The following is a 24,227-nucleotide window of genomic DNA, read 5'->3' as shown; positions in this document are numbered from 1 at the left end:
TAGTCGTAGTTAAATCAGTACATCCCATCAGAGCTGAACTCTGCAGTGAATCACTAGCAGAGGGGATAATCCTATCTTTAATTGAAGAAGAAGGTCAGTATTGAGTGCTGGTAACACTTAGTGACAAGTATTCACCGTTCCTCATTCAGATTGGTCCTGAGAGTGAGTGAATTCACTACATTACCAGGCTTGAACTGGTAATGTAGTGACCTGTTCTGTGTTCTTGCATTAGTTTCAAAATTTTAGAATGGAGGGGCATAGTAGAAGATTTCAGGATCACAGTTGTTGTTTTGCAAGTACCAGATCTACTCTCTGCGTTTTGGTAATTTATCCTGTCATAGAGCATACATAGTAGAGATACAGTAGGCATTTGTCTCTGCCTCTCAAACAAAGAAGCTGTGTGCTTTATAGTGCCATGCTGTGTCTGTCTGGCTAGGTTAGTGTCTTGTCCGGATGGTGCTGGGCTTTGGGTATGGTCTTCAGTTTGACTATACATGCTGCTTTGCATTGTACAATCTTGATCCATCTGTGCTGGCCTGTGGTGCCACTGACTGTTCATTATTAGTGCATCATACAGTCACCTCCGTGTTTTCTCAGATTGTGCAGTAGGTAGGTAGGTAGGTACTTTATTGATCCCTCAATGGGGAAATTTCAGTGTTTCAGCAGCAATGGAGAACAAACAACATAACACCATGAGAAACAAACACATGTCTTGATAAACCAATTTCAGTACCTCAAGCAGCAATAGAGAACAGACAGTAAAAATGCGTCTGCCAGAGACCCTCACTGCTTCGGCGTAACAGTGAAGCCGAAAATGTGGCTGGGACAGTGTGGCCAGAAAGTCTTTGTCGGAACAGCTGGTGAAGTTGAGGGAGGGAGAGAGGAAGGGCGGAAACAGGAAGTCAGGGAGTCAGGGTGCGTGGGATAGGGCACTGAAAGATGTAGTTTCAAACGGGGATAGAGCGTGCAACAGACAGAACAATAAGAATGGAAAGAGGGTGGGGACTTGCAGTGTAATAATCTACATGTATTCACAGGCTGCTTACAACCAACAGACAGTGCATATAAACATCATCAGTGTGATGCCCACTGCAACAAATTGCTTTATCAGACATGACCTCTGACTGTCTGACTTTCGCTTTCTTTCTTCACTCCAGTTTGTTTTAGGCTTTAGCTCTTGCTCACTCGAGAGCTGCAACAATTAGTCAGTCAAATAACAGACTGATGGAAAATAAATTTGCAAATGTTTTGAAAATCAATAAACAGTTAAGTAATTTTTAGACCAGTGTTAGGTATTTTTAGTCAGATAGATATTGGATAGATACTTTATGTATTAGAAATGTTTAGTGGAGATAGGATGTCTAGTTAGACTGTTAAATGCTTAGTCATGCTTATGAGTTTCTACAGGGTACATCTGGTCAAGGATAACTAGAGAGAAATGTTGATGACTGTCAGCAGACAGGGTGTTTAATATTATTATTACGACGTGTATAACGGTAGCCTTAGCCATAATATGTTCTTATGTTTAAGACACGACATGTTACTAGAGGTCGTGTGAGAATGTTTTTAGCTACACACCACTTAATCAACAAACACACACACATTGATTTGCTTCATGTTTTGACTACTGCTATGGCCAGCTGCAAAGCTGGTAACAGAGACGTCTCGGTTGACGTTTCTGTGTAGTATGGGGCTAGCCCAACCAAAGGGATATAATGTATAGGCCTGGTGGGTGCAGGGTCTTTCATCTTACATCTGCCTGCGAGCAGTTTGGAGGTGCAAGATACCTGAGCGTGTAATGTTAATTTTACCTGTGATCCTTTGAATAAATCAGCACTGTTTTGATGTTACTTGGACTGGCTCGTCTCTCAGAGTTAGCAATGGTAACAAGAACCACAGTCCTTCACCAGCATGCCACTGGTTACAGCTTCTCAGTTGTGAATATTTGGTTATATTTGTGTTCTATAATATTAAACTAAAGATATTTTGGTTTTTGGTGTGATAGACAAAACCAGACATTTGCATATTTCATCCTGGGTTTTGGGAAGTTGTCATGGGATTTTTTTTGTCTGTTATTTGACATTAAAGGGGCCAAGAAAGTAGCTGATTAAAAGTGAATGCCACTGGTTAAGTGTTGTACTTCAATTACATCACCAGAGTTTCAATGGGAAATTTCATAAAGGGCTTGATACAACCTTTTCACATATGCAGTAGTGCTCCCCATGACATGTAAACATACTTTGTTGTGTAAATTTGGTTTACATATTCTTGAGTTAATAATGAGAACAGCTGCACCCTTGACTTAATCCTGTGTGACTGTGGTGGGACCGGTTCAGAGATCATTACTACTAACTTGAACTGGAAGCAACTTTTGCAAATGCCTCTCCTCATCATTTGCATCAATATCTTGTAATGTGAGAACAGATATATCATTGCTTCATTTTAAAGTGTGTCGCAAGATGAGACTTGTGTTGGGTAAATGTGAGATGCCTTATTATGCTATTTGTGTTCCTGACCTTGCAGAGTCAGTTTCTTTGTTTAGCCAAACACCAGTGGATCCACCAGCCAGCTATCTGACTTTGTGTTTGTTTTTCTCATGCATGCTTTTCTCTGTCAGATGAATCCCTTGCTTCATTCTCCTCCCAGCCTCCTCCTTTCTGCTGCACCCTGTAGGGGTGGTAGTTTGGCTTGTTGACTCTAAGCAAATTTGTGCCACCCTGTAACATCAAACGGAGCTTTTGATATGTTAGGCAAACTTGTTTTTCTTCGGTCATAAGAATATTACTGTTACTAAACTAAACCGTAAACTTATACTTGTGTAATTGTTTTCGATGCACACTGCTTTACACTGTATTTACGCTTTCAGCCATTCACACATAAATATTTACACCACATTCACACACTAGTGGGATAGCCACTGGGGGCAATTTGGGGGTTCAGTCTTGCCCAAGGACATGTGGGCACCAGACAATACGTGTCGGAACTTAACAGTCTGGACTACAACAGGTTTGGAGTGATGTGCTATGAAACACAACAGGATAGAGTGGACTTTGTGTCCTACCTCACAGACACTGGGTCAGTTCTATGATAAAGTCACAGACAAACCAGTGTTTACTTTAGATATTGAGGTTGATGTCATTTGGAATAACTAATGCATGCGCAGGCCTGGTTATGAATTGGTCCTGCACAGAATACTATCCAAGTGCCATACAGAGGCTAAAACGAAGAACTTGATAGATGCCAAGACAAACTGGATGGGAACTAGATGGGAGTTTTTATTAGTGGACAGGTCAGTAGCTACTGGTTTCCCCTCAGGCAGTAATGTCAAGGGCAACAGCAGAACATCGTAAGCTTGATTTGTGGTTCTATGTTAAATCTACACCGTATCTATGGTGGGATTGTGTAATGGCAAGAATCTGGTGAACACTACGTCTCATGATATAGTGGTTATGATTCGATATATTATGATACTGTAAACAAGGTGATATATTGTTTTTTTTATCTAATTTTAGAAAAACTGTCATAAAATATGCAACACACCACCATATGCATAAAATCTCCTGTAAAAAAAAAAGTTACATTTTTATGCAATCAGAACAGGGATCTGCATTTTTATTTGTCACAGTCCCTGTAACATCCAACAACATGGCACACTGGTCTTCAGTGCAGCATTTCTCTCTTGGCATTAGCTCGGTATAATAGTCGTAATGGACATTGGTATTGCTAGTATTGACAAAAGGAGTATGCTGATGATATTGTTATTTTTGTTCTGTTAGGATCGTGTGAAAATTTGTATTTATTTAATTTTTTTTCTTTGTTATTGTTTGATGGTATGCTACATAGTGCAGTAATTTGTGAGAGCAGTCTTGATATAAAAATATACTGTAGGAAGTCTTTCTGGGAGTTACAGTTGCATTGGATAGCACTGTGGCCAAAACCAAAATTAAAACAAAGGCTTTTAAACCTTGTGTGGCTAACTTGTTGGCTGCGAATGCACAGGGCTCCCCTGTGAGCACCCAGGGCTCAGCAGATACCATTCTGTTTATTCCAGGACCATAAATCCTCTTTGCATGGTTGTTGATCAGCTCATGAAAGCAGCTTAGTAGCTACAGACAGACAGGCAGGAAACTGTTTCTCTGTTAGCTGGGGGGTCAGGTGATCACACACACACGACCCCAATGGGGTATAAAGAAGGCAGGGAAGAGAGTGAAAAACAAAGATAGAAATGGACATGGAGATGTGTGTGACTGGCGACTCCAGAGGGAGTTTGAAATTGGCACAGTTGAGTCAGGGATTTTTCAAAATAAGGATCCAATGTAATCTGAGTAACCACACAACTGGGCCTACTGTAGACTGACACCAGGACAGCTGTACACTTTGGAAACAATCAGTGCACCTGTGGTTGTTTGTTGACATAAGTGGGGTGCGAGGTGAGAGAATAACAGTTATTAGTGGTGCCACATAGGGCGGCTACTAAATATTATTGTCTTTATCGGTTAATCTGCAGATTATATTCTCAATTAAAATAGCCAGAAAATAATAATAAAAAACCTCTGTTATAATTTCTACAGCCCTGCTGTGCTAGGACTTTGGCTTACCTGTTACCTGTTTGACAGTTCTGGCCTTGATGTTGGAGGTGTTATAAACAAAGGCCAGCCCTGTATTCAGATTAAATTAATGCTCTAACATATAAGATCCTAGCCTTGTCAAATTTTTAATTTACACCTCTGTCTCTATCTTTCTCTTCCTCTCTGCACAGGTCAAATTCCTTCTTCCCTTCCCCTCCTCCCCTTGCACCCAGTACAGAGCCAGTTGCCATGGAGCACTCTTCAGTGGCATCCGCATCGTCGGAGACTGGGAGCACACGCTCCCAGGAGATAGAAGAGCTGGAGCGCTTCATTGACAGCTATGTGCTGGAATACCAGGTGCAGGGGCTCCTGGGAGACAAGGCAGATTTGGATTTGGACAATGTTGGCAACGTGCCCCAGGTAGAGGACATGCTTTCATTAGGCCCATATCTACTCGCAGCAGTGGTTATGTTTAGGCACAGTGTCTGGGAGGGGTACAGCATGAATCAAAACACCCGCATTTATACAAGTATGTAAAACTAGACAAAGGTAGAGGTGCACCCACCAACGCTGCAGCTGGAGTGTTATCTGCATTAGAAACTCAACACACAATCATGCTGTTGTGAGGTAGTTTGTCAGTATATGTTTATAATTACATTTCAAAGACACCATCTCCCCGTTTCTCTCCTCCAGTGGACAGACGACTGCAATGACAGGAAAGATGGAAGCTGGACATCTTCAAGGGGAAGAGGCTCATCCAAGCCAGTAAGTGTGTGTATCTGTGTGTCAGGGTTCTGCTTATATGACTGCTTTGGAGTTCACCTGAATTCTTCAAGTGGACAATCATTCACAGTCTGCTTGTACATGTTTATGTTTTTACAAAAGTGACTGAGGGGAACTGATTGGTCTAAATTCAAGGATGGATCACTGATGGAGAAAAATGATAGTGGGTGGTCATTGAGTATAATGAAGATGAGCGACTTCTCTGTAGTCCCTTTAGCCTTTGGGTTGTTTATGTGGAAGTGTGGAAGTTTATGTGTTTCTGGAAAGTATTAGTGGGAGTCTGTTGCCTGGTGGTGTCTGAACTCCTGGTGCTCTTTCACGTGAAACGTCTGCAGGTGCTTGATTAAATTGGTTGTATTGTGTGGCACAGTAAATACTTCCACCCCTTGGCATGCTGGCTTTACACTCATTACAAGTAGCTCTCTTGCTTTTTGGCGTGTCCAGACTAAAATATGTCCAAACAAATGACACTTTAGTAAAACCAACAGCGGTTATTTGCTCAGTCAGTTAGAAACTGAAGATGCTGCGGTTTTATGGTAAGATGTGGAATAGAATCTGGATCAGTGACGCATCTCATGTTACCTTATGTTAGGTTATAGAGGGCTCATGGTACAGCGCAAGCTGCAGACTGGAATATGGATCAGTAAGTGTACCGGCCCTGTCCGTCTATCAATGAGTGAAAGACATCAATATCTGACCCAATACCGATCTAGGATCAGATCGGGCCCATCTCTTTTTGTGCACCGTTGCACCCCTAATATACAATATACATCATCCATGAGCTGAATAAGTCCATGAACTAATGAATCAGTCAGTCCTAATAACGGACCAAAGGTAAATTAATCAAGAACAACTATTATCCACTTCAAGATTCTGTTGATATTTTATTCAAAAACAGGGCTGATATACAAAATAGGACAAGTCGTCATCATCAGCCCTCAACAGGCAATCTTAGGGGAGCTTGTAATCAGTCATGAGCAAGCTAAATATGTCAAGCATTCGATCATAAGCACATTAAAATGATCAAAACCAGAATCAACTCTGGAAATTATAAAATGGAATTTGAAAATAATAAAAATGCTTAAAATGTGAAAGAATATACTGTAGGTTGCAGTCAAGGAAACTCAATATCTTTGTGTTTATGGCAATTTGGAATGCAATCTCAAGTGTAAAATAAAGGATGAATCAAAACAGATGAATAAATTAAACCCATTTATGAAATATGAGTGAATCAATCTCGTGGATAATTAAGTATGAACATACTGTATCTATTAGTTAAAAGAACAAGGAGTCCCCATTATCACAACACTTGTGGTTTTATACCTGTGTATGAAACTCAACATTACCAAAATGTAGGCAAGCAACTGTACCTATAAGACCCTAGGTGTGTACTTGGCAAATGTCTTGACTGTGTCCATGAAGTTCCTGTGTTCTTGGAACATAGTGCTTATATGAGCATACAGTCCTCCACTGAAAAACAAAACAAGCAATCCCAGAAGTCTGCATAAACGCCATGTCAGAATTTAAGCGAACTCAGTCTTCTTCTGTGCTCTAGTCTCTCTGATCACTGGAGTTCACACTGACTAAAGCGTAGGTTTGCTCCGCTCTCAGTTCAGTGTGTTCGTGTCAGTGTTTCCCTTTGTCAGCTCTTCAAGTGTGTGATTAGAGGGGACAGTAACACCAGCTTTAAGTGATTCGCAACTCATCTGTTTGCTTGTGGTTGCTGGAGGCAAAGTATACTTTTAATGAGTAGCACGGGATCCTGTGAGGCTAGAGACAGTAACTGAATGATCCTAAATGAATTATCAGTCAGCGAGTCTGCTAGCTGTACAGTGTGTGGTGACTTACATTATTATTGTTCTTCAGAGATTTATTGGTATGACTCACCAGGAAGTGAGTGGTGAGGGAAAAGTGGCAGGGGCGAGAGGTTTAGAGAATGGAGAGTGGTCCAAAATATGAGAGGTAAAATAGTGAGACTAAAATTAAAATGTCAGTATTTATTTCAGTACATGAAATTCTAGTCAGTACGTTTTTAATATCGCAAAATGTTCTGTTTGCTTTGACATTTAGCTTCTGGAAGTGTAAAGTCCGACACTTGCCAATAAAACCTGAGATTAGCTTGACCCTTGTGGTGTGTTTTCTCTTGCTGTATATAGTGAAACTCAAAAACAATCCAGCAATAACAAACACATGTAGTGGCAAAATTAGGAGTTGTCTTGTCTCAAAAATTCCACAGATTTAAAAAAAAAAGTGCTCTGAATTGTTGCATGAATGTAATAATAGGTAATGATGTAGAATAACATCATGTACACACATTTTGTTGTGGTTTTTATTTTGTCTGTTTTTCCTCTGTGTTCCTCACTGTGCCAGAAAATTAAACATGTTGAATTTTGAATAAAACAAAATCCTCATCCCTTTTGTTTCCTCCACCTCATTCAACTCTTCAGGACGAGTGGGAAAATGGCAGCAATGGCAGTACAGGTTCCGGGCCAAGCTCAGGGTCCAGACCAGGTTCTGACACGCGCTCTGGCAGCGGAGGTCGAAACAACCACTTCACAGGCCATGCCAAGGTTCAGGTGGTCTTACTGCTATAACGTCCCCTCAGCCTTCCTTTAGTGACCACTGCTGTCTTGGAGATGTTTGACCAATACTTTTGCTACTTCTCTCACATGACTCTCATATTTTCACTGTATTGCTTCCTTGAGTGTTTTTAGCTTGCATCTGTTTTAACCATTCTTTTTTAGATTTGTTGCTTGTTTCCCAACTTTCCTGAAGTGCTGAACAAAGTTGGTGGTATACCACTTTAACTAAACTAAATATGCTGTGTGTGTGTGTGTGTGTGTGTGTGTGTGTGTGTGTATACTCTCTAAGGAAAACAGTATATGTATAAATCTATGCAAATAATTTTTCCCAACAAAAAAGTACTATGTACATTTTAAAGCCTCTTAAGATTTCAAATCTGTACCTTTTTTTTAATTTAAAAGGAATCTGCTTTTTGAGAAGTTCCATACCAGCATATAAAGGTTAAACATAAGCTAAGAAAGATAGGTATGTGATGCTTTGGTAAGACATGTTTTGTAATCATACTGAAAATATTCTTCTGTCCTTTTCCTTACGTGCTATGTAGAACGGGAACCGAGAGGGCTCCTTTGACATCCTGGGGACTGACATATGGGCTGCCAACACAATGGACTCACGCGGGTACGTCCCTGCAGTCTGCAGACTCTGAATTCCAGCCATAGTTTATTGAGGGTCATTTGTCAGATTGAGGCACACAAGTGGGTCTTTTAACTTCTCGCCTCTGGCTTTCATAGTCTTTAACACTCCTTTAATTCTTTTGGTTGCTCTTCTCACTGACTTTCCAACCTGACTTTGTTTATCTTAGCAACAGTTCCCTATGGTAATTTGTCCAGTGCTTGAGTGTAGGTTAGCCCAAAATAGTATTTCTTGGCTTTTCCAGAGCCAGTTTACTTCTGGGACATGACATTCAAAAAATTAACCTTTTAGCAAGTGGACTGAGCCAAGTCTGTTTGTCAATCTTACTAACTTTTAAATTAATCAATACACCACTGAAATGTGGCGTTTGTTCCAGTGAAAAGTATTTAGTTTTAGTGTTACTGCCAGCAGCCATGTTTATGGTACAGCTAACCACTGAAGGCTGGACAGATTTATGCAAGTGAGATTTGTTAAAATCTTTACATAATCTCACTCAGCTACTGCAGTGTGGCTACAATATTTTTTTCCAAACAAGAATAAGACCTGAAACTTGGAGAAAGGGGAAAAAGAGGAAATGAGTATGGCATAAATCAGTCACGCTGGAGGGGATACTGGTTTCCATGGCAACTGCTGCATCAGATGAGGTGCTGAAGTTCCGGCCACGTTGGCACATCTGAGCTGAAACAATGGAGATGGCAGCACAGTAGGATGATGTAAGCAGCTGTCTCCTCACGCAGACACAGATGTAGTGTTGAGTTAATACTGAGTGAATACTGACACTGATGACTTTGAGTGGGAGTCACTTATGCCCTAGTTACAGCTGCATGGAAACGGTCTTACCAACATCTGCGTAGCAAAAAGTGTTGACTGTAGGTTCAGATATAAGTGGTGGTTTGGAGCCTGGCTCCTTCAATACATATGCTTAAGTGCCTTTGTTTAGGGTTCAGTATCGTGCTCAACCTCTTGTCTATTTATGGGCAACAGTGTAAAAGACAACATGCAAATGCAATCGAATGTCCCTAACTTGGGCAACCTGGAGAAGCCAGCTTCAGTCTCTTTGGACAAAGGTATCCTATAAATGGATGTCATCTTTTTTTAGATACATGGTGCATAAACAAAAGCAGGAAGACTTCCTGTGAAGATGTCTTGTACTCTTGTAAACCTTTCCTCTTTGTCCTAGTGTGTATGAATGGATGCTAGCTGTCCTCTGATCTGTCTTTTGTCTCTGTTGTAGAGGTGTAGGTTGGGATGTGCAACCAGATAAGTTGGACTTCAGCCATTTCCACAGGAAACACTTAAGAGGGACACCAAAGCACCTGCCACACATTGACAGAGAGGGGTAAGATCTGAGCTCTAGGTCTGTGTTTTGTCTACAGTGTTTGGTTCTGCTGGTGCAGTAATGTTTTGATTATATATTAGAATTGCCACTAATTGATCACATTTGCCTGAGGATCATCTCTGATTGTTACAATTCATTAATTGTCTCTGTATCTCTCTCAGGGTGAACAAAAACAAGTTTGAAGAAGATGATGGTGTAGATTTGAATGACATAGAGAGGTTCCTACCTAATCTGCGCTCTGTAAGTTACGGATTTTTTTTTTTTTCTCTTTATGAAACCAAGTGCTAATTTCTAGTTTTCACACTAACATGCATTACTTCTTAATGTACATAGTTATACTACACTAGCACCACTGTGTATTTTGTAAAGCGGTAGCAAACTGCAGACAAAGCCTGTCCATTAGTTGTTACAGGGTGACCTCTGGTGGCTCAATGGTAAAATAACAGGTTCACTTGACAGAGCAGCAGTGCTGCGACCAGGTTCACAGTGGAATCAAAAGATATTTTATTGATCCTGAGGGAAATTCAGTATCGCACAGAATCATAGTTCTCCATAGTGAAACATCATTGCAAACTAAAGCCAGTATCATTGTTCCAGCCTTAGAAGAAAATTTATGTACAGTCAGTCAGATTTTTCTTGTAGAAGAACCATAAGTACATGAGATCAGTCAGCATAGATTACATGTCACAAAGGATCTGAGTTGAGTATAAATGAACCTTTGGTGACACCTAGTGGCCAGGTGCTGAGGTAAGCTGTAACTGGCCTGGATGGTTGTATACAAGTACAGTATTTTAAAGCTGGACCCAGTTACATCTTGAGATGTGGTGTTGGTTGTTGTTTAGGTAGTGGCTGTTCTTATATCACCTTCATGCAACAGCTTTAGTGCTCAGAAGATATCCTTACACATTTTTCTTGTCCTTGTGTACACTGAAAGGATTACTAGTTTGCTGTAATCATTCTTCATGAAGACAGCCCTTAGTAATGTGACTACATATGACAAATTACAAAATATTGTGTGTATATAGCATGTATAAAGGTATTCTGTAGTTTAGCTGGAGTTAAATTGCAGTGACAACAACCCAAGTTAGCCAGATCAGTTGGGTATTTTCCAAGGTTATGGTGTTTTCAGTACAAAACTCCCCATTTTTGCTGCTGAGCTTCAGCTGACAGAAAAAACAACGTACAATCCACTTGACTTGGCTCAGACTGCATGAGACAGGCTGAAGGATCACAAGTATAGAGTGCTTCTGTAGTGAGGACACTTCCTTTCTGTATACATATTGTACATCCTGAAGGGCATTTTACAACAACACCTTCCTTTGATTATGATGTATTTGCCATCGACAAAGTTAAATTAATTTTGCAGCTGTATAGTCCATTGCAGGGTATAAGACATTAAGCACTGTTTTCTCCAAGGTGATTGGTGATTGATTGGGGTGGCAGAACTCACGGTGGGTTGCTTGATGTCACCCATCTCTCTTCCTGCCCTGCTTTCTGAGCCAAAGAATCTTCCATCTTTCATAATGTTTGAGCTACAGTGTCTTCCTCTTCACTTCCTCTCTTGGCTCCTGAGCCGAGTTGCGTCTCTCCTCAGCCAAGTTGGGCCCAGTTTCGCTACCAAGGTGGTTTCCTCACTGTATAGTTAGTTCTTGAGCCAAGATTACAGTTTCCGCTCATTCAGTTAGGGTCAAAAGAAAGATGGGGTCAACTATGTCTGTCTGCTGTGCTTGGTATCGGATATGTGTTGGCACTGCGACACAGTGAGTTCAGAGAGACAGAGCTGGGGAGTGAGTGCCACCGTTTGTCTTCTCTCACTCACATTCCTGAGCTGTTTTGACTTGCACATGCCTCATACAGATTCTCTCTCTCACCTTCTGTCAGTACTGATTATTATGCAGTCATGGAGCCACTAATGCCCAGTTGTTTTTCCTCCTTGGTCTCAGATATCCCCTAAGACAACAGGGACAGCACTTGAGTTTCCATGTTCTGCTTGGCCAGTAGGTTCAGAGAGCCAACACTGAAAATATAAAATGCTCAAATCAATCATTGTAAATGTCATGTGAACTGGAGTGGCTTGCAATCAAAAGTATGGACCATCTCCAGAAGTCATTGTTAGTCATTAACCAACAGTGGTAGAAGTACTCACATCCTTTACTCAAGTAAAATTAGCAGTACCATAGTGTAAAAATACTCCATTACAATTAAGTCCTGTTACCTAGGTATTAGCATCTAAACATCCTTAAAATACTAAAAAGAAAAGTTGATGCAATGGCACATTTTACATGAATGTATATCATATTGAATTGTAATTACTAATACAATATTATGCACATTATATTTAATGTTGCAGCTAGTAAAGGGCAAATTTTAATGAGCTTACTGTATATAATTATATAAGTATTTTACATAGTGCTGGGCAGCTTGTGAACTTTCTATGGGAGATCAGTGAAGTTATGATTATACTGTAAATCTTGTATTAATCTAGTTCTAAAACATAACTAACTCAAGTTATAAATGTAGTGGAGTAAAAAGTACAATATTTGCCTCTGAAATGTATTAAGTCCAAGTACAAAGTAACACAAAATGAAAATATTTAAGTACAGTACTCGAGTAAATATGCTTAGTCACTTTCCACAACTATTAACCAATTTTACAACCAGTTTAAACAATTCTTCAAAGAATGATTAAACATGTAATTGATCCACCTAACAATAATAATCATTAGGAGCAGCCAAAAAGAGTATCGTGAGGTTGTTTTTTTTTTCCCTTCCATGATTATAAGTGCACTATGAAGCTATGCTATACAGGGAAATATCAGCATCTGGTTGGAATCCTGTATGGACAAATGGTGGTAAAGGACTCGCATCACATACAAATCACACTTCACGGTATTTGTGGAGTCTTTGGGTGGGTGAGTGAGTGAGAGCGAGATTTTGTGTTGGTATTATGGGTTGTTGTTGTTGTGAGTTGAAATGGTTTGGCTGTGAGGATCTCAGCTTGTTTCTGCCTCTTTCATTTTTGTTAATGCATACATGCCCATCCTCCTTACTGTAAGTAGAACAGTGTTATGTGGCAGGGGATTTTTATTTGTTGCTGTTAGAACTCATGACTGTCATGTCTTGCTTGTTAACTCACAAGCAGTGGTGGAATGTAACAGACTACATTTACTCTACTAGTACTAGGGCTGTTCCCAATGGCAATTTTTGGGCTTCGGAGCATCGGTAATAAGAATAGGCAAACGTTAAGATACTTCTACTTTGATTGAATGTTTCCATTTTATACTCCTACTCTACTACATCCCAGAGGAAATATTGTACTTTTTACTCCACTACAGTTGTCTGACAGAACTAGTTGTCAGTTTACTGATTAAGAATTTTGCATAAATACTAATTAAGCTTATAAAGATTAAACCACTGGTTCCCAAACATTTTACTTATGGGCCTTCTTATTGTAGCAGGTCCACTAAAGAGAGATTTCCCCTCTCAGCTTCTCATATGGTTTAGTTTAAATGTAAACTGTTAAAATAAGGTCTGGCTAGAAGCCCAAACAGTTCAAATTAATTTAATGTCTCAAAAAGCAGTAAAAGACAAATGAATGGACAACAGCATATATGAATACATTGATGCAGTAACAGGGGGCATTTTTAGTCTACATTCACTACATTTACTTTTGATATTTTAAAAACATTTTGCTGATAATCTTTATGTACTTAATAAGTTTGAATGCAGGAATTTTAGTTGTAATGGAGTATTGTTGTATTTGTACTTCTATTAAAGGTGCAGTTCCCCTGCAAAGTTCCGGGTATTGGTTGTTCCCAGGAGCTAAAAGTCCCACAAGCACATTATGATTTAGATTTCCACAGCAGGTCAAAAGCCCTTGGAAGACTAAGCAAATTGACGTAAAAGTGCAGCTGTCGGCAGCGGGGTTGTAAGTCCGCGTTCAAACTGAATTTCAAAGGCGTGAAAAACACAGCTCTCATTCATTTCCATAGGAGACTGCGTTCACTGCAGCCAGCACCAGTGCTGGGGCAAAATTATGCAACTCCGTGCAGCAAAAAAGTTGGATCGCTGGACAGTAACATCTTCCAACAAAGGTGCTGCACTGACCAATCACATATGGGAGGACAATAGGGACATGGACGCCCCTGTTTACCTTGTTAGCATGAGCATTCACTGCTATTCATTGTCGAATTTAGGCCACACTTAATACACCATAACACCACCATAAATCTTTGTTAGTATTAGATGTTAAACAGTGTTGTTTTTTTTTTTTATATCTATCAATGCCATCACCGTGGTGGCAGAACTGGTGCTAAGGTAGAGTAGGCTACGTTAGAAGCATTGCTAACCAAAACACAATGGAAACTCTTGGGCTAGAAACTTGAATGAAGCTACTTGCATTAACTCGTCACGACGTGGCCATATTGTACACACCTACAAGAGCTATGAAATGTGGATCAAAGATTTGTGGCTGTGTTTATGTTAAAAATACATTCATTCTTATAGACTAATTGTTTCACATAACATCTAGTGTTATATTCTGGAGAAAGCACTATTTGATTGGTGGGATGTCAGACTGGGATGCAATGCTCGTTTGAATCAAGCATCGACTAGACTGGCAGCGATCAGCTCCGGAGACCATGTTACAGATGGAATGCGACGCAGCGGCAACTGGTATAAATGAGGGGCAAGTTCTGCGAAAAGTTTTAGTTGTGCAGTGTAGATGTTTACCGTTTGTTTCTGAAGACAGTATTTATCATCATCCAGCATTTATATATTTGTAAGCTACTGTATGCAACCCCGCACACGTCTCTTTTTTCCTCTGTCTACATTCCAAACTTCCTGCCAACATTCACTTCCCCTTTCCAGGAGCCAGAATAGACTTACATCCCTGGGACGTGGAAAACATCTCATTCCTACGTGTGTGTAGATGTGTGAGCAGCTTGGTGAGAAAGGGCTTCCTCCATTTGCCCTCAGATTCTGCTGCACCTCTACTGGCCTCTCTGGAATGTCAGCTTGCACATACAATAAGCTCCCCCTCACATCCAGTGTCAAGCTGTAATGACAGAAGATTCAGGGGTCAGAGAGCAAGTACTTAATCTGTGAACTCCAATACCACACAGATCTTGAGAAACTTTAAACATGAAAACCAAAAACGAAATGAAAATTTCTAGTTTTGTCATTTTGTCAAATTACCAGCAAACTACACAAAACAAAAATATTTTGTGGAGAGAGTAAACATAGTAGAAACCTACAGATAACTAATAAGACAACATGTCAAGGATGAAAATGTGCAATAGTGCAGACAATTAAGGAATGGTTTTAAGAAGCACTTTAAAGATAATGATTAGTGACCCTGAGCTTCAGAGCCTGGTCATTCCAGAGCTGAAATGTGCTGACAGCTAAGGCACAAGTTAATCTGAATTAAATTTAGACACATAAAAATAGTAATTTAACTACACTGCTGCATTAGTAGCAGCCAGCTGTAGTCTGCACCATCAGCAGTTCGGTGTCATTTTTGAATGTTATCTTTTGGAATATTGTGTACTACAGAATTATATTATTGTGACATGAAAAAACAGATTATACACAATAACAGATGTTTGATTCATTATTGTCCTGTGTTGAGCTGCAAAGATTTATTTATTTTTTTCCTCAAATGTGAATATTTTGGCTCCCTTTTCTTTTACGATTGTCAAGTGAATATTTTTGGGTTTGGGGCTGTTGGTCAGACAAAATTTGACATCTGAAGACATCAGCTGGGGCTTTGGGAAGTGCTGGCTGTTTGTCGCCATTTTCTGATATTGCATAAACAAAGCCTGATTAATCAAGAATATAATTGAGAGATTACTCTATAATTAAAATAATATTTAGTTGCAACCTGTCAGTCCTGTGTTAGAATCAAGCTGCAATATATTGAATTTCTCCTGTTCTTGGGTAGTCAAAATTTTAACGTCGCAAGATCAAATTCATCCAGAAGAGATGAATAATACATTTGATTTGACAGTACAGTACAGCTGCAACTAAAGATCAATTTACTTTACTTTAAGATTAATTACTGGTTAATATGCTGACTTTTCTCAGTTAATTGACAGTCTATTAAATATAATACAATAGTAAAAAAAATTACCATCAGTCTTTCCTAATGCAGTTTCTTATTTTAGAGAAGCTGGAGCCCGAGTATGTTCTGGTTTTGTTTAAACTACTTAATTGATTTAATAGTTGGCTGTTAAGTTCCTGTCAGTCAACTAATTGTTTGACCATTGTCAGCTGATGCATCACTCAGTCAAGCAGACCCACTGAATGACTACAAAGCTTGAACAGCAGCATTGAAAACTAATGCATTTATCTTTTCAAGTCTCCACCTTCATAAAAACAGAAATAAACAGGCAATTTTTAGTTGTTTTCCAGTTGAAAACGTTTTTTTCCCTTTCACTATCCCTCCATTATGACACTCACTGAAGCAACATACTTCATCTCACTCGCACGTTGTTTGGCTCATCAACATGATCATGTCAACTTGATCCTCGTTGTGGCTGTCACAACACCTTGTGCGTGTGTGTGTGGGTATATGTGGGTGTTCTCAACACTTTACTGTACCTGAAATAATGCCAGCAAACGTTTGTTTATCCACACATCAACAGTTCATTGAATGTGCTAAAGGCATTACATTTATTTTGATGAAAATATATCTAAACCATATTTTGACAATGTTTTTGAAGACGTGTGACATTGAGTTAATGAAGCATGTGTCATTCTAGACCAATTTAAATACGGTGTTGGTTATAATGTGGGAGTTAGCTCCTCTGAAACAGAGTGGGTGCCTCAGTTTTCATACCTGACATTCTTTCCTGTAAAGTCATGTACTGGCTGTCAAGTTGTGCTTACTCCCTCTCTGCCAAGAGTTGGATACAAAGATCGATACCTCTCTCATATTTGTACAGTAAATATGAAGATACAGCCAGAAGGCAGTTAGTTTCCATGAGGATTATAAACAGCAGTAAACAGCTAGCCTGGCTTGTCCAAAGTTAAAAACATTTTTATATTTCAGTTTTTGTGCAGATTCAAAGGACATATAAAGTGGAATAGCTGAGCTTTGGAGGTGCTGGTAGGTGGAGTTTTTATAAATTGGACAGAGCCAGGCTAGCTGGTTCTCTTGGTTTCCATTTTAAATGCTAAGCTAAGCTAGCTGGCTGAAGCCTCATATTCAGTGGACACACACGAGACTAGTATCTTATCATCCGACTTTAAGCATGACAGTGAATACTGTGCTTACTCCAGGAAAATTACTCAAAGGTCCATAAAAAAAATCATGAAATATAAACTCAGACAGTGAAACATACTGTACCTCAGGATGACAAATACAGCAGGGTCCATGGAAACAGTAGTACCCACTCCCGGTTCTACACAAATGAAACAGACACAAGAGGATTTAGTTTATTTTACTGCAGATTAAGCAAGCAATGGCTAAAAACAAGACTATAACTGCCATTTCGTTGAAATCTATATATTAACAGGTGAAGACAGACATTTTAATATCGTTGGGAACAAAGAGAAATAGAATATCCACATTAAGAGAATCTTACAGTATTTCAGAATGACTCACAACAGACTAGTCTATTGCACAGCCATTGTCATAATTCAGAACGTCTTTCAGAATGGAGGGCACCAGAGCCTGAATAGCAGGGTAGGGTGAGACCAAGGAGAGAGAGTGAGAGAACGCGGCTAGTCACCGAGGAGACATCCGGCCACTAGTCTGTGAACAAAGCTGTCCAATAGGGGAACAAAGCAGGAGTCTGGAGCTGAGATATTACAGACTGGTTGGCCCCCCCCTGTCTGAAAGTGTACGTGCCCCAGAGCAGGACTCTAGCTGAGAAGGGCCACTGGGAGCAGGGTGGGCTTTGTTGGTGGTTTGTCCATCAGCTTTCACTTCGTCTGAGACCAGCGTTCCACTCACAGTATTTCACACGTTTACTGTTTCTGTACTCCTCAAACACACTTGTCTGTCTCCTTCATGTCCTCGTCTCCCTTTGTCTCTTCCTTTAAGCCGTTTCCTTTTTCCTACTCTCTTCTGACTACAGTTATTGTATTCTGTCCTCCACCTTACTCTCTACATCATTCACTCCTCCACTCCATCTGTCAAATGTTGGCGGGCAGCAGAACAATATCTAGGGGAGTCATGAAGACCAGCAGCCCCCTCCCTGTGGTCTCTTCCTGCTATTGTCCCTGGCTCTATGGCTGCTTGGCTCCTATACACTATCAACTGCATACATACTGGCTTCATCACTAATGTACAATGTTTTGGTCTCGGATCAAGCAGGCGAGAAACACTGGCAACTGGAGCACATGCAGAAAAGCATGATACCTTGGAAAATCTGTGACTAATCCCACAGAGGTATTCAGTAATAGCTCATGAGTGACTTGATCAGTTAAACGTATCACATCTGAATGGCCAGAATATCAAAAACAAGATTAACCAAATGCATTCTATTACAGATGCTTAATAATGATATGCACAGTGTAAAATAGGCCATAAAGGAGGGTCATTTTAGTTTATACACCCTTTTTTCTTCTTTAATTACTGAATTGGTTTATGTACTTGACATATGACTGGTGTGCTATATCCCAAGAAACAAGGTAACCCCCAGTCTGTTTCAACCCCTAGTCACTGTCCATCATAGGTTGACTACCGTCAGTGACAATTTATGGCCATAATAAAGTAGTGAGTTCAGCTTGTTCCTCTGTAGGGAACAGCTAAAATGTCCCCAAAAGAATAGCTGTCATTAGAGTCGGCCTTCACAATTATAAAGCAAACCAGACCACACATAAGCCATCAGACCTAATCCTGCATTAGTGTTATGCAGCTAGGGTTGCAACAGTGTGAGATTTTCACTGTATAATTCAGAAAGTGTCACAGTTTCATGGGGTTACAAAACAAAAGGGTTTTGTTTTTTTTATTCTATGCGGCGGTGCCAGTTGATTGAGCTGGACTGCAGCACTAGATTGACCCTAAAGAATAAATACAATTATAAACATAAAACAGCCTAAGTATGACATGTTATATAACTGAAGCATGTTATTACCAGTAGTAGAGGAAGTATTGACATCCTTTACTTAAAGTCCTAACTAGCATGCTGTAAAAGTAACCTACTCTGTTACAAGTAAAAGTCCTGCTTTGAAAATGTTAAGTAAAATTAAGAATTATCATGAAAATGTGCTTAAAGTATTAAAAGTAGAAGTATGCTACTCACCGCATATCCTATACTGTTATACTATTTTATATATATCAGGCATCACATTAATAGCTTATCACTCATGCACTGATGTAAGAGGAGGATTTGGCTGTTGTAGTCAGTTGAGGTGGAGCTCTGTTGAACTCCTTTGTATCCAAGTGCAACTACTGATTCTTTTCATTAGGGATTAATCTGCTGATTGACTGGTTTGTAGAACAATAGTGAGAAATGCCGGGACAATGCTCTAAGCGATTATCAGAATAGTTGCTAATTTACTGTTAGGCATGTGACGGCACAACCATACTGACCATACCTGTACCTTCGCTCGCTCGCTCACTCACACACACACTTGTATTTCTATCTTTGTAAGGACACTCGTTGACATAATGCATTCCCTAACCCCTTACCATAACCTGAACCACCAAAACCCTAAACACAACACTTTACCTTAAACCTAAAACTAAACCTAATTCTAACCTGAACCCTAAAACCACAGCAACCTTGAAAAAGGTGTTTCACAAAGTGAGGACCGGCCAAAACGTCCTCACTATCCACACGTCCTCACTCTGTAACAAAAACACTACTTATTTGGTCTTCATGGAGGGATGGTGTTCTCAAAGATGTTTGTTTTTGGTAAGTAATCCTGTGCTGATGATTTTCATTTCTTTTTTGGTGGATGGAGTTTGGTGATATCAGCCTCCTCTTCTCTGCCATTTGTCCGCTGCATGTGTGCGTATGCACGCATTTAGTTTTTTCCTTCAGTACTGGTAAAAAGCAAATGTGCATGGTACGTAAACCATCAATTTTCATATCATGATATACTGTGAAACCAGGATACAGCTGCAACCCAAATACAACACAGAGGGCACTTATGATAAAGTCTTTTATCACCATTCAAAGAGATGGCTGAAACAGAGCCGTTTCACATGAAACCTACTGCAACGTGATCACTTTACTACAGAGTCTTACAGTTTTCCCCCTCTTTTCTCAGACACTTTGATCCCACAAGGCTCCATCTCCTCCTGTAGCTGAACTCCTGAGTCCTTTGAAGTACCTGTGTAGTGTTCTGTTGTGGCCCTGGCCTCAGATCACTTATTAAATGAGACCCTGATGTCAGGACCTCACATCTTCGCCTCTTATCACTGATCACCAGCAATACCTGACTATGTCAGCTCTAGCTGTCTTGTTTTCTGTGCTTTTGGCAGGCATCAGCTGCAGAGCAAGCTACATGAAAGGCCTAATGTAGGGGTCGTGAAACATGGAGAAAATTCTTCACTGGGGATTTTTATTTTTTTTTTTTTAAAGAGAAAAACAAACTGACAAGGCCTAAATGATAACTTCAGAAATGAATGAGCTGGGTGCCGCCGGTATTCCTCACAATAACATCTTTAGTTGTGTACCTTTAAACTGTCTTAAAGATGTTTTATCACGGATACAAAACTCAATGCATAATGTAAATAGAATAGCTAAACCTTATTTCCATATAGACAAAGGAAACCTATTTGAGGCCACACAATTGACAATGCCTCATTTTTCATTCAGACTTAGTATGGGAGCAAAAGGTCTGCATTATTTCAGTCAGTACACTTCTGCTTCCCTCTGTTACGTGCTGTCTTGTATTAACAGTCTCTGCTACTGTCACACTTGCTCACTCTCTCCTCTCAACAACCTCTCCAATAATGCCACCCCTGGGGCAGTTTTCAATTTATTGTTTTTGGCTAAGGGCCCTTGCAACATGAATAAAATGAGGGAAACAATGGACTGACTGAATGAGCTTCATACCTGAATTGCTATACATTAGAAGGGACAAAGCTTTGCATCTCACTTTCTATACTACTGCTAAGACATTTTTACAGTAATTATTCTCCATTTCTATTCTGCACATTTCCATCGCTGTTCTTTTTTAATTTCCTTAATTTCTTCTTTGTTACTTATACCCCTTTCACACTAAAGCAGCACCATTATAAACAGATCAACAGTGGTCTCCGACAGAAACCTCAGAAAAATAAAAACCTTAAATACTACCAGAGGGTAAAGTTGTAAACTTTGCTGTTTGGGAGTTGGGGGAAAACCCCCTTAAAAGCAGTGATAACATTTCTTTTATAGAACATGTGGTGCTGCTACTCGAGAGCTACGGAGGTTGTGTGGAGAAGTTGTAAAAAAGCGCACATCCTTTCTATTAGCATCTCAGGTAGCCTCTCCCATTGACCTGTGGTTTTCCTGGGAATGCTGCAGCCTATGACAACTTTCTTTCAAGATGTGCATAACCAAGTGCATTATATAGTGCACAAACACCACAAACCTCAGTCAGGGTCATAAAATTAAACCAGACAGGAAATTAATCAGTTTGATTGTTCAATGAGCTCAGTGTAGACGTACGCATTTACACCTACCAGTCTAAACATACTGTATATACAGTGCACCGTCTCAGCAGCACATTAGTTCATTACATTTTACATTAACAAAAATAAATACTTGCCTAAATGCCGTTCTTCATCCACTCTGTGATGAATAAAATACACCTTATCCAGTCTCTTGATAACCGTTATAGTCTTTACATGCACTTGTCCTACAAACATACAAATGTAAACAAATCCACAGACAAAATCTTTCTGTTTCTGTCTGATGTTGGTATGTCTTGCACTTACACTGCCAGCCCCTCCTCGCCATCTGTGTCACATCCAGAGGGCTCTGTCTGCCTCGGGTGAGAGGTCTTCTGGCTGGGGACCAGGACAGTCCATGCCTCTCTTTGATCTGCCTTGAGCTGGCTGCTACCTGCATGTTCACACGCGCACACACACACCTCTGTTTTTGTTGGATGCATTATAAAATGTGTGCACATGAATCTATACCCTGCACTGTCATCACTCAAATTAGTATTTTTGTGCATTTAATTTGCACAGCTTAAGTGAGTCAATCTTTTATTTAAAATAAAAATGTGATTTCTTTCATGCAATCTGACTTAACAATGGAAAAATACCAAAAGTTACAAGGTTTTGCTAACATATATATGTGTGTGCTTCACTGTCATCTGGTTACCATTTGAGGACCGAATTACAGCTAATGATATCCTAGAGGAAAACTACAGTAGCTAAACATGAAATAGTTCCTCTGTTTCTTACTTTTTCTTTCTCCACCTACTTTTTCTTCCTGTCAGTCTGTTTTCGTGGCAGCAAGTTGAAGTCTTGGGGGGGGGGAACTGAATTTCACAAATATGAATACTTCAGGCTTTATATGCAAAGTCTTGTCAGAGTAAAACTTTATACCAACAGGCAGTTTAAGTGTGTGTTTGCCTGTGCCACATGAATACTGTGTCCCACAAACAACACACTTTGTTTCACATCTGGATTCAATCAGAATCCAACGATCCCCCCGCAGCCTCTCTAAGAGAGAAGTAGGTTAGAGCGCCAGTGTCAAATATCATCTGATTTGAATATCTAAAGTAGGGGTTTCTGGATGTCTGAATGCATATTATTTTTGATAAAAAAGAGAAAAATCAGAAATAGACACTTGTTGCATATACACAGGAATGCTATCCTTGTGTATAGGTACAAGGCCACCTTAAGCAATTATAGCACTATAGAACATTTCAACTTTCTGAAATACTCGTGTTTCCCTCTCTCCCCTATGTTTAACTGTAAGCATTTAGACCTTTTCTTGTAACTGTACAAAATCCACCACAACCTCCTGTTACTTCCCACATATGCCACGTGACTCCATCTAGATAATACTCTAATAAAGGGATCAGATGTTAATGTCATCACATGACAGGTCATGAGACGAGGTGCATGGAAATCAAACTCTCCGGTTCCCATTTTTTAGTCATCCTTTTAACAAATCAAAAAAGGAAGGTCAACTGAATGATAGTGTACTGAGCCAACAGCACAGAGCCCTGCTTCCTTCTTACAGACTGTGGTCACCTTCTTGTACAATGGGGAAATTTGGGGCTTTTTAACGTCGGCCTGCAACTGTTTGCTGTACAGCACATACACCGTTCCTCCCTGTCCACAGATTAACATAGACACAAATTGACTTTGGCTATGGATGGGACAGGTGGATGCCCTCCTCAGGCTCACACTGGCTAATATCCACCCTCAGTCATTGTTTGTAATATAATGACTTGGATTCCCTATGTACAGCTTCTTATAGCGTACACGCATATATGCACCCATGCTGTCAGGACACCCTCTACCACTGCAAACCATCTGTAACTGCTGTAAATGCTGAGTGAAGGGGGTGTGCCGTTTGATTGATAGAGCTGATGTTTAATAGATGATAGAAGATCATATTTGCTATTTACTGGAGGCAAACTGTATAAATAAGGGACAATACCAGACATGTTGTACATTCTATGATAATAATATCTAATATTAAAAATACATGTTTATTTACTTTAATTTTGGTCTTGTCTTTTTGTTTTAAATATGAAGTTGCTGGGCCAATGTAGTTAAAACATTTCACAAGTTTTTAAATCCTAAGTTTAAATGGAGGACAAAGAAATTGTATTGATTCCTTTTACTCTTGAACATAATTGAACCTACAGGAATAGAAAACTGAGCTACATTCCACCATACAATAATGGGAAAAATGTTTTGTAGCAGATGTAATGTTCTGTGTCCTCCTAGCTCTATACATCACACAGCACTGTCTGTCTCCATAGCCCTTTCCCTCTTATCTTACATGCTACTTTGTGTGGTTTTGTGACATTTCCTGTCTCATTTTCCTCAGCTTTAGCTAATATCTTGCGTCACCTTTTTATAAACATAAAAACGTTCCAGTTTTCCTATGAGGACTGGCATTAATAATTCTCACATGCATCATGTTCACTTCTGATGGTAAGCCAAGATTTCTCATGAAAATTTAGCACTGCAGTGTAGCACAAACAGCTTCCTGAACAGAACTGCCATATGTCTGTTATATTTATAAGAAAAGTAAGTGTGTTTTTCTGTACTTTGATTTGTACCGTAGTGAAGAATTCTACAGATACTTTCCACAAAGTGATACAAATCACTGGTCTTGACAACCGCTGTCTCTTACTCTGTGATTTGTCTCTACCAGGTCTTCCCACCCCTTCCTAATGAGGCTGATA

The 24,227-nt window shown here is 39.8% G+C and overlaps 1 protein-coding gene across 1 annotated transcript in view; it reads left to right on the top strand.

The window, feature by feature from the left end:
• ctif (CBP80/20-dependent translation initiation factor) overlaps positions 1–24,227 on the top strand; it is a 48,922-nt gene that overhangs the window by 3,405 nt on the left and 21,290 nt on the right. The window contains exons 2-8 of the mRNA XM_020600838.1: positions 4,760–4,988; positions 5,262–5,333; positions 7,799–7,927; positions 8,479–8,552; positions 9,802–9,906; positions 10,068–10,146; positions 24,197–24,220. Coding sequence (XP_020456494.1) covers positions 4,760–4,988; positions 5,262–5,333; positions 7,799–7,927; positions 8,479–8,552; positions 9,802–9,906; positions 10,068–10,146; positions 24,197–24,220 — 712 coding nt within the window. The remainder of the gene's footprint in view (positions 1–4,759; positions 4,989–5,261; positions 5,334–7,798; positions 7,928–8,478; positions 8,553–9,801; positions 9,907–10,067; positions 10,147–24,196; positions 24,221–24,227) is intronic.

This window comes from Monopterus albus, unplaced genomic scaffold (genome assembly GCF_001952655.1).
Source record: "Monopterus albus unplaced genomic scaffold, M_albus_1.0 scaffold49.1, whole genome shotgun sequence".
NCBI classification, from domain to species: Eukaryota; Metazoa; Chordata; class Actinopteri; order Synbranchiformes; family Synbranchidae; genus Monopterus; species Monopterus albus.
The sequence above is the reverse complement of the archived record's forward strand: the minus strand, read 5'-3'. Positions and strand labels throughout refer to the sequence as shown.